Source organism: Microplitis mediator, chromosome 11, assembly GCF_029852145.1.
Source record: "Microplitis mediator isolate UGA2020A chromosome 11, iyMicMedi2.1, whole genome shotgun sequence".
Classification (NCBI taxonomy): domain Eukaryota; kingdom Metazoa; phylum Arthropoda; class Insecta; order Hymenoptera; family Braconidae; genus Microplitis; species Microplitis mediator.
This window is the reverse complement of record NC_079979.1, coordinates 20211895-20229569: the sequence shown is the minus strand read 5'-3', so window position 1 is coordinate 20229569 and position 17675 is coordinate 20211895. Positions and strand designations below refer to the sequence as shown.

The 17675-nt window shown below is 30.1% G+C and overlaps 3 protein-coding genes across 8 annotated transcripts; 1 reads left to right on the top strand and 2 right to left on the bottom strand.

Moving 5' to 3' along the window:
• Window positions 1-547: 547 nt before the first annotated feature.
• LOC130677112 (ATP synthase lipid-binding protein, mitochondrial) lies at window positions 548-3229 on the bottom strand. Of its 3 annotated transcripts, none has more exons than XM_057483713.1 (5): window positions 3101-3229; window positions 2493-2582; window positions 2240-2341; window positions 1938-2043; window positions 548-1503 (listed from the first exon to the last, which is right to left on the bottom strand). In XM_057483713.1, exons 2-5 carry the CDS (start codon window positions 2535-2537, stop codon window positions 1340-1342), a joined length of 417 nt encoding a protein of 138 aa, XP_057339696.1. In that variant the 5' UTR covers window positions 2538-2582; window positions 3101-3229; the 3' UTR covers window positions 548-1339. The 3 variants fall into 3 exon arrangements, with proteins under 3 accessions (XP_057339696.1, XP_057339695.1, XP_057339697.1); XM_057483712.1 differs by having other exon boundaries at window positions 3074-3205; XM_057483714.1 differs by lacking the exon at window positions 3101-3229 and adding an exon at window positions 2737-2850.
• A 61-nt stretch (window positions 3230-3290) lies between these two features.
• LOC130677109 (juxtaposed with another zinc finger protein 1) lies at window positions 3291-9602 on the top strand. Of its 2 annotated transcripts, none has more exons than XM_057483706.1 (6): window positions 3291-3420; window positions 3499-3648; window positions 3863-4024; window positions 4131-4242; window positions 4321-4464; window positions 4610-9602. In XM_057483706.1, exons 2-6 carry the CDS (start codon window positions 3549-3551, stop codon window positions 5127-5129), a joined length of 1038 nt encoding a protein of 345 aa, XP_057339689.1. In that variant the 5' UTR covers window positions 3291-3420; window positions 3499-3548; the 3' UTR covers window positions 5130-9602. The 2 variants fall into 2 exon arrangements, with proteins under 2 accessions (XP_057339689.1, XP_057339688.1); XM_057483705.1 differs by having other exon boundaries at window positions 4580-9602.
• LOC130677111 (AN1-type zinc finger protein 6) lies at window positions 9271-17289 on the bottom strand. 3 transcript variants are annotated; one of them, XM_057483710.1, is made up of 5 exons: window positions 17053-17289; window positions 16595-16975; window positions 10597-11078; window positions 9989-10157; window positions 9271-9771 (listed from the first exon to the last, which is right to left on the bottom strand). In XM_057483710.1, exons 3-5 carry the CDS (start codon window positions 10876-10878, stop codon window positions 9623-9625), a joined length of 600 nt encoding a protein of 199 aa, XP_057339693.1. In that variant the 5' UTR covers window positions 10879-11078; window positions 16595-16975; window positions 17053-17289; the 3' UTR covers window positions 9271-9622. The 3 variants fall into 3 exon arrangements, with proteins under 3 accessions (XP_057339693.1, XP_057339692.1, XP_057339694.1); XM_057483709.1 differs by having other exon boundaries at window positions 16595-17289; XM_057483711.1 differs by lacking the exons at window positions 16595-16975; window positions 17053-17289 and adding an exon at window positions 11749-11912.
• Between the last annotated feature and the right edge of the window lie 386 nt (window positions 17290-17675).

Sequence of the window (17675 nt, the reverse complement as noted above, 5' to 3'; positions counted from 1 at the left end):
ATTTTTTTTTACCGCGATAGATTTTTTATCTGTAAGCATAAGAATGCAAATTTCAATTTTGAATTTTTTTACGCGCACTTACAGCTGCTGGGGTTGGTACCAGGAGCCGTAAGGATATAAAAGAAACTCTAAAACAAAATTTTTTTACGCCTTTATGACTTCGGGTGTCTGTTCCGTGAACATAAGCGCGTATATAAAATCAAAATTAAAATTTGTACTTTTTGATAAAAAAATGAATCGTTTGGCAAAAAAGAATTTTTTTCTACATCTTTATGCCTTTGCTAGGATACGCCCTCATGGGACCCGTAAAGCGAAATTGTTATTTTACCGCTTACTATTTCCACTAAAACTTTTTTCAAAATTGTATTTCCAAAAATTTTCAATTACCAACGAGTAACAAGACTTAAAAATCCATCAACAAAATCAGTCTTGTAAGGACTGCAGGCTGCTAATTTTGTTTTATTTGAAAAGATGAGCGGATATCAGGTGAGGATTGTTGTTAAAATTACTTATAATTATTAATAATTGTAATTAATATAAATATATATTATTTTTTTCGTACGACTGGATGTTTATTTTATTTTTTTCGATTTTACTGTACATATTCCTCTCAGAGTTACCGCAAAAAGGTGCGTACGCGACGGTTTAACAATGATGAATCATTTAAAGTTAACAAATGAGCTTTATTTATTACTTTGTTTAAAAATAATAATTAATAATTAATAGTAATTAACATTAAAACCGTACGACGCAATGAAATAATAATAATAATAATAATATTTATAATTTTTTATTAATAATTAAAGTAATTGATTATATGAGCGCGCACGTGGTGTTGCATAGTATGCAAAATTATACAAACTGACGTCGACAATTAGCATATTTTTTTTTAAACAATAAAACCTTCTAATCGGTTAATAATTATCATATTTTGTTTAAATATTAGTACACTGAAATTTAATAACTTTATAACAATGTGAGTTATGCTACATGAGTCGGTAGGCCATGAAATGATTACGAGCCACTGGATGGATTCGCAACGGCTCGCAATTATTTTATTGAGCTGTTATCAATAAAATAAATCAGTAGCCCCGTGTTTATTTTATTTATTTATTATATTTATTTTTTTATAAATTGTTGATGTTATTATTATTATTATTAATGAATTGTTGCACCGTCGCGCTCCAACCAGTACTACCAAGAGTCATCGGCTTTAATAATTTCATGGACTCCCTTGGAACCATAGACAGTCGTCGTCAAACTATTTTGCAAGCAAGATGACGCTGCCTTGGCAGTGACGCACTAAAACTATCGGTAATTCGTATGGAGGATTAACGGCTTAGAAGGCGAACAAGAGCAAGAAAGCCATCATAAGACAGAAAAGACCCATGGCTTCGGACAAGGCGAATCCCAAGATGGCATATGAGAAGAGCTGCTGTTTAAGTGATGGATTTCTTGCGTACCCGATTATCAATGAACCGAATACTGATCCAATTCCGGCACCTAGAATTTTAATTTATTCATTAAATGTCTATAATAATAAAAAATTACTAATAAATATATGAATTAATTGATTGAGGATTTAACTGATTGAAGGATTAACTGATGAAGGACTGGATTATAGTTGTGAGTGGATGGTTAGAATGCAAACAGTAAAAGGAAAGCAATCATCAGACAAAATAGACCCATTGCTTCGGATAAAGCGAAACCAAGGATTGCATATGTAAAAACTTGATTTTTAAGGGTAGGATTTCGTGTGTAACCAATTATCAATGATCCAAATACTAGCCCAATGCCAATCCCTGCAAGATGTCATCAGTAATTGTCATATGAACGAAAATAAAATCAGGATTATGTAATTGTTGCATAAGACACCAGTGTATTGTTTTAGTTGGGAAATTTTTGAGATTTTATGAATTATGTTATATTTTATTTACCAGATCCAGCTACTCCAATGGTAGCAGCACCAGCGCCAATGAATTTGGCAGCTGAATCGACGTCACGGCTTACCGCGGAGGTCTGGAAGCTGCGGATCACTGGGGACTGAAACAAAATTATTTATTTGCAGATTAATTATCAATTGTCGAGTGATTGCCAGTGCACTGATCATTCGTAAACATAAAAATAACTTAAGTTTAATTGATTAATATTAAAATCAATAAAACTAACCAAAGACTGGTTATATAACATGAGCCTCATTATGCAATTGGTTAGTTTTCAAGTACTCGTGGATACTCACCAAACAAGCTGGAGTTTGCCTCTGGCTTTCCTGCAGGGATTGACTTTGGTTGATTACTCCACTGCTGAGTGGACGTACGTAGCTTTTGCTACTGGCGACTAACTGAAATAATTCAAATTTCAAAAATTATATACATCTATATACATATATATTTTTCTTTTTCGTGCGCCGATAGAAGGCATTATGTAACCGCGTTACACTAGGCCACTATAGGGCACTTGGAATAAAAAAAAAAGTTTTAAAAACTACTTACAGCCGATCTGGCAACTGGGGCAATGAATCGAGTGCAGGCGAACATTTTGACGTTGTTTGTTTTAGTTTTATGTCTTGTTGATTCAAATGCCTAAAACAATAAAACAATATATATTTTTTACAACCGGGAATTATAAATTTATCTGCCTCTAGATTTGCCGCGTTACGAGTTATCATAAATTTCTGATTTAATATCTCGGATAAATCATCAGTCAGCGGTTACGTAACGTAAATTAATAACTCACGTGAATAATTACAATGAAATACTAGTAATGAGTTATATATTAATTAATAAATATATTTATCAATGATTTATAAAAAAATTAGTGATAAAATTTCTTAAGTGAATACGTAAGTCCATGCGAGTTGTCGGCACAGCATAAAATGGCCGAACCAAAGATTCATTTCCGTTTAAATCTAGATTCATTTTTTCCACTAAATAGATTAATAAATTTATGAGAAATAATAATTATTGTCATTAATAGGAACTTAATTAAATAAATAATCACGACACGTACTGATATTAATTAAATATTTATAAATTCACTGACAATATATATTTTATAAATTTTTATTACTCACTTGCCAGTACAACAGGCGGTGACTTACCAAAGAGCAGTGTCGAGGAACAGGAAAGAGGACCCGGCTTTTGGAATGTTGAATTGGTGAAGACGAGAATTGATAGTGAGGTTCCCTAGGACCTATCAGAGAGCTCTAGCCAACGGAATACGAGGATTTCCGCCGAGACTTTTATTCACCACTTACCACACCCTGGGTCACTTTATCGACCACCCGAGCAGCAGCGAACTCACCCGAACATCACCCGAAGTTCATCGGGTTACAATAAAAAGTCAAAATAAATCCCAATTACTTGACATCTGAAGATCATTTTTTAAATTTGAATCCATTGGTGACAGTTTAGTTGCACTGTAATTCAATCACTCAATTAATTATTTAAAATTATTGACAGCTGTCAGTGTATTTAATTTATAATTTTTTTTTTACAGAGTAATTATTCAATCGTCAACTTGACTGTCACCTCAAACTTATCATTGATATGGCCGTATTTATGTTGAACGTTTGTAAATTTAATGCTTGCGGCTTAACATTCAAAAGTTTGGGACATTTAATTCAACATATTGAAGAAACGCATATCGGTAATTAACTTAATTATTATAATTATTGTAATTATCATATTTATTTAAGCTGTTATTAATTATTAATTAAATTTTTTTATTATTATTGTGGTAGAGTTTGGAGGTTATCTGGGCACGAGCGTATTTTATAAATTTAAATAATCAGTAATTAGCAATTGACACTTGACAGTTGATAATTAAATGAAATAAAACATTTATATTTATTTTAAAATAGACTATGATCCACTTGTCGTCGAACAGTTCGAACAGCAGCAGCCACAATGTATACCACTTAGTTATGCTCTACGTTTCCTCACCGATGCAGCCAGAGAAAAAACACTGACGAGAAACAAATCAAGTATTTCGACGTCCAAGTGTAAAAATGTCACGCCAACAGGTAGCTTTTATTTTATTTTCTAATATTTGGGCAAATTATTTGCCAACAAAGGAGCAAAGTCTGGAATATGATCCGGGTAATGGAGAAATAAAATTAAAAATTAAAGGAAGCGAAGCCGAGGAAGGAGAAGACCTGACGAGTGGACCAGAGGACAGCAATGACTCGTGGGCGACATCCGAAGAGTTTTCATCGGACTACATTCTACGATATGGGAGCAGGTACTGGGGCGCATAGCGGAGCGCTTACTTAAGAAGAAAGAATCACCTGCCACTCGATTATACGCTTCTTATTCCCAGGGTTGTCGGTCAAACAATAATCAATCAGAACAATAATAACACGGACAAGCCATTCGTTTGTCCAGTACCTGGATGTAAAAAGCGTTATAAAAATGTCAATGGGATAAAGTATCATTCTAAAAATGGTCATAGAGACAACGGCAAGTACGTTCATTATATTCTTCTTATTCACCACCAACAGTCTACTGACATTTTTATTTTTACTTCTTAATCTTCACTATTTATTTTATTTATTTTTTTTTTTTATTCTACAAACCAGACACAAAGAACTATACGATAACTATTTTAGGGTCCGCAAGCCGTTCAAGTGCTCATGTGGTAAGAGTTACAAAACAACGTACGGCCTAAAAAATCATGCCGCAATTCAGCACAATTGCAACGCCACAGGATTACAAATAAAATTACCGAATAAATCATTTATCAAGACTGGAAGTGAATACGACAATTTAATCTCTGTTATTGAAAGTAATGTCGCTGGTAATTGCTCTGGAGATACTAAAATTTCTTTAAAGGTTTCGCCTTCATCTTCATCGTCTTCTGCTTCTTCTTCATCAGCAACAAAAGTCAAAGTCTCAGCAATTGAAGATCACGGTTACATTAAATCAGTACTCACTGAAGCAGACACAATTGAATGCGATGACAATGATCTAGGGATACTTACTCCGGCTTCAACTCCACCGCTGACAGTCCAGGGCCTTGTCAGAAGTGAACAGCAACAATTAATCGTTAACGGACGTAACATACAAAAGTATTTTACTAGTACATCTAAAGGTAATACTCAACGTCGTAATGTCAAAAACGAGTACTAAGTACTAGTCATATATAATGATAATAATAAATTACACATGTCAATACATTGGACGTCGTTTGAATGAACTTATTTGTAAGAGTTCATGCTGCTGCATGCATGTCTTTGACGTTAAGTCTTTAAAGCTCGCGTATGTCATTTAAAAAAATAATTAATAAAAATAAAGAGACATATTAATTCACAAACAAATGAGACAATTAGTAAATATTGTACATTTGAGCAATTATTGTATTATTACATGATTATTAGTGTGTCTTAAGTCTTTCTGGGATAACTAGCAACGAATGCCATGTGGAAAAATTAATATTGATTAATTGATTAGAATCTTACGCGCAATCGTATGTCGTACGAGTGCTCAATGTTGACAAAGGTAAAAATATATAAATATATACATGTATATATTTATGTTTCCTTGGCTTTTAAATTTCGTTTGTTATCGTAACTCATGGATACTCATATTGTGATGAAATTTAAAATTTAAAACGCCTAATACTAATTATGAATTTAAATATCATTGGATAATTTATATAGAGTTTAAATAATATTTGTTATTACATTCATAATGCTATTTAAATTTTAAAAATAAATATATAAATTGGCTCCTGTAGCTATCATTCAAAAAATTTGTTTGTCATTTTATATATATATTTTTTTTGTATTTTAAGTTGATTATTAAACGTAATTTGTATTAATTACATTTATTTTTTGTAGGGTACTTGGAATTCGGATTTGTAGATTTTATTATTAATATATTATTAGTCTTTTAATATATATATATAAATATAGATGTAACTATTATTATATTTTTTAAAATTGCTAGTGTAGGAAAATTTTTAAGGGAACGTGCGGTACTAATAAAAATTCGTTATCGTTTTTTATATCACGCGGATCTTAATGATAGTGCAGTAAATTTTTTTTTATCGCGAAGTCAGTAAAAAATCTCAAATTTAACTCCAGAGGTCGGATGAAGTAAAATTTTGACACACGAACCTAATGACGTTTGAAATTTCGTACCAATTAGCAACTAGTCGGGGGTCATGTCATCGCAGATCGTTTCTGCCCAGACCGGGTTGAAATTTCAGATTAAAAAGTAGCAAGAGATTTTCTACTGACGATAAATTTATGATTTTTAAATATAAACATGACATTAATTGTTTACGTCACGTAGCAGGTGCCATAGAATTCCATACAAGAGTAATGCCTCCGTACACAAGTAAAAATTACTGTCCACAGTAAAATACGGCTGCCCAATTTCAAAACACAGTAATAAAAATTTTTCCAAATCGATTTTTTAGTTCCAGTGAAGTCTTCCGTTTTGAAATTGGTCACCCGAATTGACAACGATTACAAATTACTGTAATCAGGGAGAATTTTACTATGGACGTAGTAATTTTTCCATGTGTTTACTACAATTTCCGTCAGGTAGCCATCATGATCTGGCTCTAATACGACTTGATAGCATTTTAAACAAGAATGATTTCTCCGTGTATGGCACCCGCAACTTGACATCAATTAAAGTTATTAATTGCAAGCATCATTACGTCCTTGTGGTCAGCGAAGTACAAACGCTAGTTTTTGTTGTTAATTTTTTTATCTTCATCTTTTTGTTGCCTAGTGTACATACATACGTATAGTTAATATTTATATAATCTCTTACTACATATCATCATTACTATTATTATTATTATTATTATTCACGTATTAATTTTAATATTTATTTAAATCGTACGGTAAATATCAAACAAGGCTTTTATCGATATTGTGATATTAGAAAAATATGCTATGCCTAAAATAAGATAAAGACCTGATAAATTTATTATGTGCGCACTCTCCCACACGTGTTATATATTTATCTTTCTTCATATTTATAAGTATATTTATTTATAATAATTCTTTTAATTAATATATCAAGTTACCACTGTGTCAAAAGCGTTTCATAATTCGCGAAATATTTAATAATCTGGAAACAGCGATCGTTATTTATTGCAATTTATAATTATAATATATATTAATATATATATTGTCTACACAATGATAATATATAAGGCCTGGACTGTATTTGATTTTACACTAATTTAATTATAATGTAATAATTATTATTATCGATGGTGCTATGAACGAAAAAATTATAAAATAACAAATATTTTGTGTAATTATATTTCGATACCGTAAGTATTCAGCCTATTTACATTAATGTTTAATTAATTTATTAATTTATTTATTTATTAATTATATCTTATAGTAAATTATAACGAATTTTTTTTTTTTCATTTTTTTTCTAGTAGATTCAAGGACAGCGTAAATTAACATCATTTTCAGGATGTGAAAATTAATAATTATAGGAAGACGTCGACCATTATCTATAATCACGAAAATCTAAAATGAATACCCCTCATTTTCATTTTTTTTACAAGTAAACAATTGAACTAATTGATGTAAAATATTAATTGTAATTTTAAAAAATTAACAAGAGCGAAATAAAAAGCATTTATATTAAGATGAGTTTAAAAATTATTATTAGTAATAATTGAACGTTTAATAATTAAATATTTTTCATTTAAATAAAACGATAATGACAATTTAAATTACAAGTTATTAGTAATTAGCTTCACGAAACGGTTCTTTACCACTAGTAATAATAATAATAATAATATGTAAGCAAAAAATATTTAAAGCAACTGAGCCAAGGCGTAAGTACTCCGTCCACGATCTCAATCCCGGCCATCTAGTTGGTTTACACATAATACTATAATTATTATTAATAAATAACCAACCAGCTTGTGTAATTAAGTTTAAAAAATTATCTTAATTTATTATTATTAATTATAATTTTTTTTTTTTACGTTACATCGATTATGTTCATCAATATGATGAAATAAAACTGCTTCAACTACTCATTACTTTAATTTCTTCTTTTATTCCCAGCATTTTTTCTTTTTTTTTTTTTTTACGTCAGGATTTTTATTTCAAAATGATCGTGGGCGGAACACACGAATCTCAGTAATTAAATAAAAATATTTAATGTTACAATTTAAAAAAAAAAAAAAAAAAAAAAAGTCTAAAGCCAAGGAAGAAAAAATCAAAAAGTATTGAATAATATTAATAATAATAATAATTGTAATAATTAATAATAATTAACACTCTAACAATTGTGTAAACAAAAATCATTGAATAAAATTATTTATTGCAGTTCCAAGCAATGACAATACGCTGAACGTACTGCATTTGGCAAGCCAAGGGTTTTATTTTTAAATTTTAAATATCTTTTATCATTTTGTCATTTATTTAATTTAATAAATTTTTAATTATTCAATTACAAAAAAAAAAAAAAATAAAAAAAAAAACTCGGTATTTAATTCGCGTAAATAAGCATTCGCATGTAATTTAAAACATTTTTTTGTTTTTTAATGAGTAATAATGCTCGTTATATTCTTCGTGAGATTGGACATAAACACACAGTTACTACTTATACTTCATTGCATTATTTATGAATCAATCGGCTAATATACTTAATAGTTATTAGACTACCAATTAATCTATAATTGTGATCACCCATCAACGTCAGTCATTGCCTAAACAACACTCCCTTTACTAAATATATATAGAAACAAAAATAATAATAATAATAATAATAATAATAATAATAATTGATACAAGAGAAAACATTTTTTCGCGCATAGCTCGGCTTCCTCGACTGGATCCAATCGACTGCCTTCTTCAACAAGATTAACTTCTGACTGACTGACTGCACCAGGAATTTAGTCTACTTAAATATAACTCCTTTTTAAATTTACCTATTTTCAGATGATTTTCTGTTAAGTAAATTAATAATTATTATATATAATAATAAACCATAGCTGTTATAATAATAATAATATTATAATAATAGATAATAGATAATAATAATAATGATAGATAAAATAATAATAATAATAATAATAATAATAATAGTAAACTGGCAGCAATTAACCAGATGTTTTTTTTTCGCATTTTAAAACTCAGATGACAATCCGACATGGCACTGACACTCATATTTTAATTTACTCATTCTTACACACGTACATACATATAGAATTTTGTTTAAAATTTTTTGTTTAATTACTTTGTCTACCCACATCCAAAATACACTGAATGTTCATTTATTTTTTTAATTGTTGTTATTATTATTTATTTATAATAATCATAACCATTTTTTAAAATGACATTCTCCCAGCAAACCTTTACAATCAATCACTTGTGCATTCATACATTTCATGTATTAATTTTTTATTAATTATTATTATTAATCATATCCCATTCCCAGTGTGCAATCAGCTGCCAGATAATTTATCTCGTTATTTTCATGCTTAATTTTAATTTTTTTTTCTTTTTATTTTTTTTATAATTTTTTTTTTGTATTTTTTTGTATTTTTTTTTTTTTATTTAATTATTATAATATTTTGTTTTGTTTATATAGTTATAACCATTTTCCCAACGACTACACACTAAAATAGTTCAAATTTTTTGCACTTTTTCACCAACAACAACTGGATTGTTACGCCGAATTTCTTGGGCACCCATTTCTCTATAATCGAACTTGCAATCGTGTTTGTCACTGTATCGATGCACAGAGCAGAATAATCCACCACAGCGGCATTCAAATCCTTCAGCAACAAAAATAATAAATTATTTTAAATTTTATTTATCAATTCATATATATTTATTATATATTAATATGAGAAATTACACGCAGAATCCCATTAAAAAATTTCATTAAATTTATTACTGACTCGTCTTTTAGTAAAAATAAATCCGCAGATAAAAAAGCTGTCTGATGGGGCGTGTGATGTCTCATATATTGTTATTTGTTATTTAACTTACCAGTTAAGCCAACTTTCTTGCGGCATACAACACAACGATTTTTCTTCTTTTTGAATTCTTTGTCAGTCTCTTTTCCATCAAAGCAGTCATCCGTGTCGCCACTGCTGACCGAACCTTCAGCTGCCCCGCCACTTACTCCACCTTCAGCTTCCTGTTCGTCCCTATTTACCTGTTAATTTAATAATAATTAATAATTAATAATTGATAAAATACAGACTCCAAATGACAGCAATTTAAAGTAATTAATAAATATATTTATTCAATTAATTTAAATGTCACGTGTCACTTAATAACCTTTTACTAAAAGTTACTAATTAATTTTTAAAAAATATCTCTCAATAATTAATTAATTAAAAATGAAAAAAAAAAATTTACTGGTTTCTCATCAGATGAACCATCGCCAGAGCGCATAATACAACTGGAATTTAAATCTTTATAGAAAATAATTATTTGCGAAACCATGACAAATGATAATCATTTAATTTAATTTATATAAATGAATAAATATTCCAAACTGCGTTTTCTTTTTTTTTTTTTTTCTTTTTTTTTTATCTTGATTATTATTCAATGAGTGATATTAATTTAAAATAAAAGTAAGAGTGTGTTACCTCTTTGGGACTTGACAAATCTGTCGTGGACTGTGGAATTGTGGGAATGGTAGGCTGGGCAGTGGTACCCGCAGATGCTGGACTACTGAAACTCTGCAGCGACCCGGAGTTGCCGGATACCGTTTGTGAGGCTGAGACAGTTGCCGCAGAGACAGGGGGTTGTTGTTTCTTCTTGAGGTTCTCTTTGAAGCAGAGAGAGCAAAGGCCATCGGTGGCTGGTGAGCCATAGAATCCACAGCCGCTGCGACACAATGCCTGCATCGGGTTTGACTCACGCTCCATTTTTATTTATTTATTTATTTATTACGTTTATTAACTCAACTCTCAACTTGTTGATTTAGATAATAGTCTCTATTTATTTATTATTTTATCTCGCTTATTGTTTTATTTTATTAAATTGCAGTATCCTCGGTTTGTTTAAATTTTTATGGTATTTCGTGCGTCAATCGTTTGTCCACAACTGGCTGTCACTTTACGTTTACCTGAAACAATAAAAATAATAATTATTATTATTTAATATTTTTAAATTAAATACGTATCAATAAATTTATATATTTATATATATTGTTTCTATCTCAATGCTTTTATCAGTAATTTATATTGGGCTTTAAATATATACCCAAAGATCCATAGTCTCAAGACTCGGCCAAAAGTCATATTTTATGACAGATAAAAATATATTGACGATAGTGAAAGCAGACACCGGAAAATTTTTAATATTAAAATAAAAATTTCATCACCAATTATTATTTTTTTACTAAAATTTTTTTAGATCCATTATTGGTAAAAAAAAAATTTCTGACGTCTGCTATTTTCAGTATCGCAATTCTGCATCATTAATTTAAAAAAAAAAAGTACAGATAAAAGCAGAGAGAAAGAGAGAATGATAAAGAAAGTTATCATGTTGACAGTAAAGATATATAAATATGTAGTGTGTTGATGTGAATAGATGGATCAGTATTTTTGTTCTTTTTCTATTTTTTTACTCCTACTTCTCGCGTTTTACCAACGGGGCTTGGCAGCTTATTTACATAATTTTAAGTTAATTCACCCCGCGGACACAATGACCATGACAGTAGGGTTCGCTACAAAGCATAATAACAATAACAATAATAATATTAAATACTCAGTGGATATAATGGTATCACTCACTTTTGAGTACGCAATATAGTGTTGCAACCGATGCACAACATGGAGTTCGAGTGCTTTCAAGCATTAAACCGAGCTCTGGCTTTCAGTCCCATGTTCTGTACCACGGAAGAATATTAACACACGGTCGACGATTAAACCCCGTCTATCCGATCTCCTAGTTATCATACACAGAATTAAAATTCACACTCACTCTCTCTCTCTCTCTCTCCCTCTCTCCCTAGATCTCGTTCCTTCTCTCTCTCTCTAGTGTAATTTTACTGTCTGTTTGCTGGCTCACTCTCTTAAACTCAATCAGATATTAGTCTTTCTTCATTACTCTCAGCTATCACTGTCTCACTCGCACTATAATTAAAGGTAAGTATTAAAAAAAAACCACGGGTTGGACAGAACGAGGATTTCCCCGCGGCGTATCTTTATGTCTCGACACTTTACCCGTTGGCTCACTTCACCTCTGTCCATTAAATTGAATGTGGCTTTATCACCGTCACTGGATTTTGTTCGTTGCGAGGTAAATAATAATAAAAAAAAACAAAATAATAATAATAATAAAATAAAATAAAAATAATAAATAAATAACAATAATAATAAAAAAATAATAATTACGACGACGATCACGTATTAAAACTCGCCGTCGTCGTCGTGTCCGAATACACAGAAAGGAGGCGTTCGATATTTGTTGAATTCCGTAGAGCCAGCAAGGACGGAGGAAGAACAACAACGACGACGACGGCCGAATGTTTTCATGACGGCGACCGTTTTACTCCATGCTCCATGCTCAGTACTCTGTACCCTCCCCTCTTTACTCCTCACCCTCAAAAGACCGCACTACGTACCAGTAGTTCCTACTCTGTGTCAAATCACCGATGGGCGAGCGCGCAACGGCGACCTTAAGACCCATTCATATTCAAGACGACTTTGTACACCTATCTAAGTACCGTTATTACTTTATTATTATTGTTATTATTTATTTTAATCACTCGGATCATTAACCTTGTAATCATTATTATTTTTTTTTATTAATTTCACTGTTTTGTTAAATATAAAAATCGTATTTTTAAGAAATTTTAAAGAAAAGAGAAGAGAAGAGATTTAGTTTTGTGGTAAATATATATTTATATATGTATATATTTTGAGGAAGGGGAAGATTAGAGATGGCGCTAGTATATATTTAAATTGTGTGTAATGCATGCGCAGTGCGTATTGTGCGCTGTCACATGGCCTCCAGAGTCATTATTTTCAGGGCTTCGTCTTTTTAATGTAAATTAAGAATAGGACAAGCCTGTGATAAATAACAAACTTAGTTTTATTATTAATATATATATATATATATATATATATATATATATATATATATATATATATATATATATATATATATATATATATATATATATTTATTTATTTGTTAGAAATTAAATATCAAATATTACTGGGCAACTAAAGACAATTCAACTTTTTGTTTTTTAAATTTTTTGAATTTCCCTGGCAAAATAAAAATTTATTTGTTGAATTCAATGACAAATTTTTTGCAGACTATTTTGAAAACTTTAGAGTTGATTTTGTTTATATTTTTCAGAGAAAATTAAAAGACGAATATTTTAAAAATTTATTATTTTATCTGTCAATGAAGTTCATTAATCTGACATCTGGAGCAACGTGAGAACAATGACCTTAATTTAACAGAGCACAATTGTTATTACTTTTGATAATTAATAATGATACTTAGAGTAGCAGTAATTAAAACATTTATTTATTTTTAATGAACGTAAATACTCAGGCAACAATTTTTAAAAATCCGTGATGAATTTTTAAAAATTATCTGATGACAATTTAAACTGAAAATGAGTGTGAATTTAGCAGACATCAGACAAATTTAAAATTATAAATACTTAAAAAAATGCACTTATTAATTACAATTTTTATGATCCTGAAGTTAGCAGACATTTAAAAATTTTTGAATTTTTGTTTCTCAACAAATCAATTGCAAAAAAATAAAATAAAAATATGCACATGTAGAAAATTTTGAAAACTACAGGTGCAATTTTTTTAAATATTTTTTTTTATGGTTTATTGTCTAAAAAAAATCCAAAAATTATTAGACGTCTGCTAACTTCAGTATCATAAATTTTTTTAATGCGCATTTTTCAAAATTTTATCTTATTAATTATTTATTCTATTGATTAATAATTTAAAATAAAATTTATCTGACGTCTGCTACATTCAAACTCATAAACAAAAATTGTCATGTCTACTGAGCATCATAATAATTATAAATTAAAAAAAATTAATCTTTGTCAGCAATTTAATTCTCAAAATATATATTTAGCTCTTTTTGTAGAAAAACCGGAAATACAGTACCAAGACTTGGTACTGCTCCAAGGATTTAGTGTTTAATAAAGAGTAGTATTTTTTAAACTCAACATCGCACGTGTACATGGGTCATACATATTTTTTTTTAAACTCTCAACACTATATTTATTTATACATATAGATATATGTTGATATGTGTTGTAGCTGGGTGCTGATCAGCGTGTTTTTAGATTGGGACACAACAGAACTGAGATTGAGAAAACAGTGACGTATATTCGCTTGCGTTTAAACCAAACCAACCGATGAAACAAAGGTTGTGCGAAGGACGATGAGATAGGCTCTATTCGCTTTACTTGTCACTCTATAATAATATGTCTTGTTCATATGAAGGACATATAATATAATATATATATATATATATATAAACATATAAATTTATCCGAATAATAACCTGAGTATCAAGGACACGTTCAAACATTTTTAATTATTGCACATTAATTTAAATGTCTCAATTCTTTAAACTTGTCAGCAAACCAGTGGAAAAAAATATGTCATATATTTAATATAATTACAATTATTGAAATTGTTATTAATGAATTTACGTAATTGGTTCATTGAGTTTAGTAATTTTTAAATTTATAAAAAATGTTAAATGTCATTAGTAATTAATAGTAAGTAATTAAAATAAAAAAAATTGTGTCAATATGAGCAATTAAAAAATATTTAAACCGAGTGTTGGATAAAAATATAAATAATAAGTTTGTATTGATATCTTTTGTTAAATACTCAATGATTAAGAAGTATATTTTGAGTATTTGTTATCAATGTCACGTTGCACGTACGTTTGCCGTATGATTTTATTGTTATCATTATCAGTAAGAGTAATAATAATAAATAAGTAAATAATTGTTTAGTATTTAATTTGGGCTTTGTTAAAGTTTACTGACAATTCATCGTATTTTAAAACACCCGTTGGTGTTATTGACTCACGTGAAAAATAAAAATTATTTCAAAAATAAATTATCGTACGTTTCTTTTAAATTATCACAACAAAATAAAGTGCTCATGTGAGCCATTGAGATAATGAATATTTTGTGTGCAATAGTTTCTTTAATTTAAAATTTACTACTCATATATTATATATGTTTATGAAATTTAATAAAATTTATGATGCAAGAGTACAAGTTTTAGTTGTAACTTTTGAGTACTCATCTGCTAATGAGTAAAATAGCCTCGAAAATAGGTTGATAATTAAAACTGTGTATGTTGTATCATATATTTATGTAGTTACTGTAAAAGTACTACTGTATGAGTATGAGTATGAGTATAAAGAAAAAAAACAACAGTGGAAGGTGGAAACGTGGCATGGTAGGGAGGAAAGGGAAAGAGAATCGAGGCGAATGGGAACCCACGCGCGAGTAAAAGTGTGACGAAAGTAAAACATAAGTTTCCAATGATACACATACATATATATATGCATATATATTTTTTTTATGAGTAATGATACACTGATGATATGAAGGCAAGTAGCAATGAGTAATAACCATCATAACTTTAACCCTTTAGATCAAAATAATCATTATCTAGAGTTTATATACTTTGATAATGTCTTGTATGAATTTATACTTCATATATATATGTATTGTGAGTTATATTAGTTGATAGATTGTGTTATACTACAGTATATCTACTTGCAGTAATATAACGTAGTTTCTGTTATATATTTTATGATGGTAAGGGTGAAGGTGAGGGTGAGAAGACTCTACTCCGAAGCAGAGCGTAAGCAAATGAAAGGAACACATTTATTTAATACATATATGTTTATATATGTATATATGTGAAACGAAGAGGGGAATAACAGGCACACAGATAAACGTATAGGGGTTCAGCACAAACACATAAATATATATATTTGTAAAGAACGTGTGAGTAGACTCTCATGTTCGGCGCTGGCGTCGTTGATCGACGAACCAAGACGAGAATGACGATTGCAAGTGGAGGAGAATTACTACAACCAAGACGACGTCGTAGCCGAGTTTAGGATGATAATGATGAAATTTGTATCGTTGAAGAGTAATAGAGTGGGAATTAATTTTAAAAAAATAATACAGGGTCAAGTCCACATCAGAAACTAAAAAAAAATAATAATAATTTAACACACAGATTCAAATGCATACGCACACACGCACGATACAAACTTCCAATTGCGTAGTTTCTTTGTGCGAAATAAAATATATATTTCGTGTAGAAGCTTTGTGATTGGATCACACCCACAGCAATGGATCATGATTACGCACGTAGTGACGAACTAAACGTAAGAACAATAACTGCAATAATCCGATTATTATTATTTTTTAGTTTAAATAAATAAAGACACGAGATTGATAAATCACCTGGATCGATCTCCGACGTACCGTCTACGTTTGCGTGGTAATTTTTGAATATTTTATCAGAGGTTCTAGAGGTTTTTAAAAATAGTTAAATTTTCAGATGGTTTAATAAAAGTAAAGCTTATTAATTTAATTGCGACACTTACCGAAGGCTACTGTGGTGTAGCAGGGCGCAATATGTCAGCTGACTAGACGTGTGGCTGATTGTAATCCTGCGACAGAATCCCACATAATTTACAGCGAGAAATTATCTCTCCAGCGTATTTGAGATTTTTAATTATTATTTTTATTATTATTGTTATTGCTGTCGGTACTGTTGTAATATTTTTAAATCTTGATTAAGTTTTCTCGTTTCTCCTATTCCAATACCGTGACCGATGCGTGTGCTAGCAAACCGCTCACACTGATTTCACAGCACAGCCACTATTTTTTTTTTTAAATATTTCTCTTTTTAATTTTTATTGCCGCTGATACTCACTCACCTTTTACTACTTCTCGTCTTGTCGTTTACTTTGATAACAACGAAACTAAAAAAATAATAATCACTCACGTTTTAACTATTTTACTTTTAAAATAATCGTGATAACAACAACAATAAACTAACAATTATTATTATAATATTAATAATAAAAATAGGGAACTTAGAATGTGTATAAACGTTCACACCCAACTCTCCCGTTACGAAATGAAACTCTGGCAAATCAACCAACAGAGAGACCAATACTGCTGCTGATTACTGCTGCTAAGGTTCAGCTCTTTGCTCTCTGTTGCTTTCCTACCCAACACCAACACCCAACTAGACCCCACTCTGCTTTACTTGATACTAGTCAACTACGAGAATAAAATTTTAGCTCAAGTACTCACTGCTGCTGTTGCACACATCGTCCACATCTACACTAGCGCACGAGAAACGAACTGTCCCGATGATAACCGAGTGCCGAGGCCCGAGTAATGAAACATTACCCCCACCCTGGCTCTGTAGCAGAGCTTGAGCCTTAGGCCAACTCTCCCCTTCTCGAGGCTCCGAGCATGCACTAGCTAGAGTCCAGATGCACGACCTCGTCTATTTTTTACCCTTGTTCTCATTGGCCAGCTGTCCTCTGGCCTCTGGGTGTTTTACCAACCAACGGACTCCTTTTAATTTATGACAGTAAAGTTAGCAGACATTTTAAATTTAAAGTAATTTTTTTTAATAGATAAATGATAAAAAAAATATATTTCGAAAAA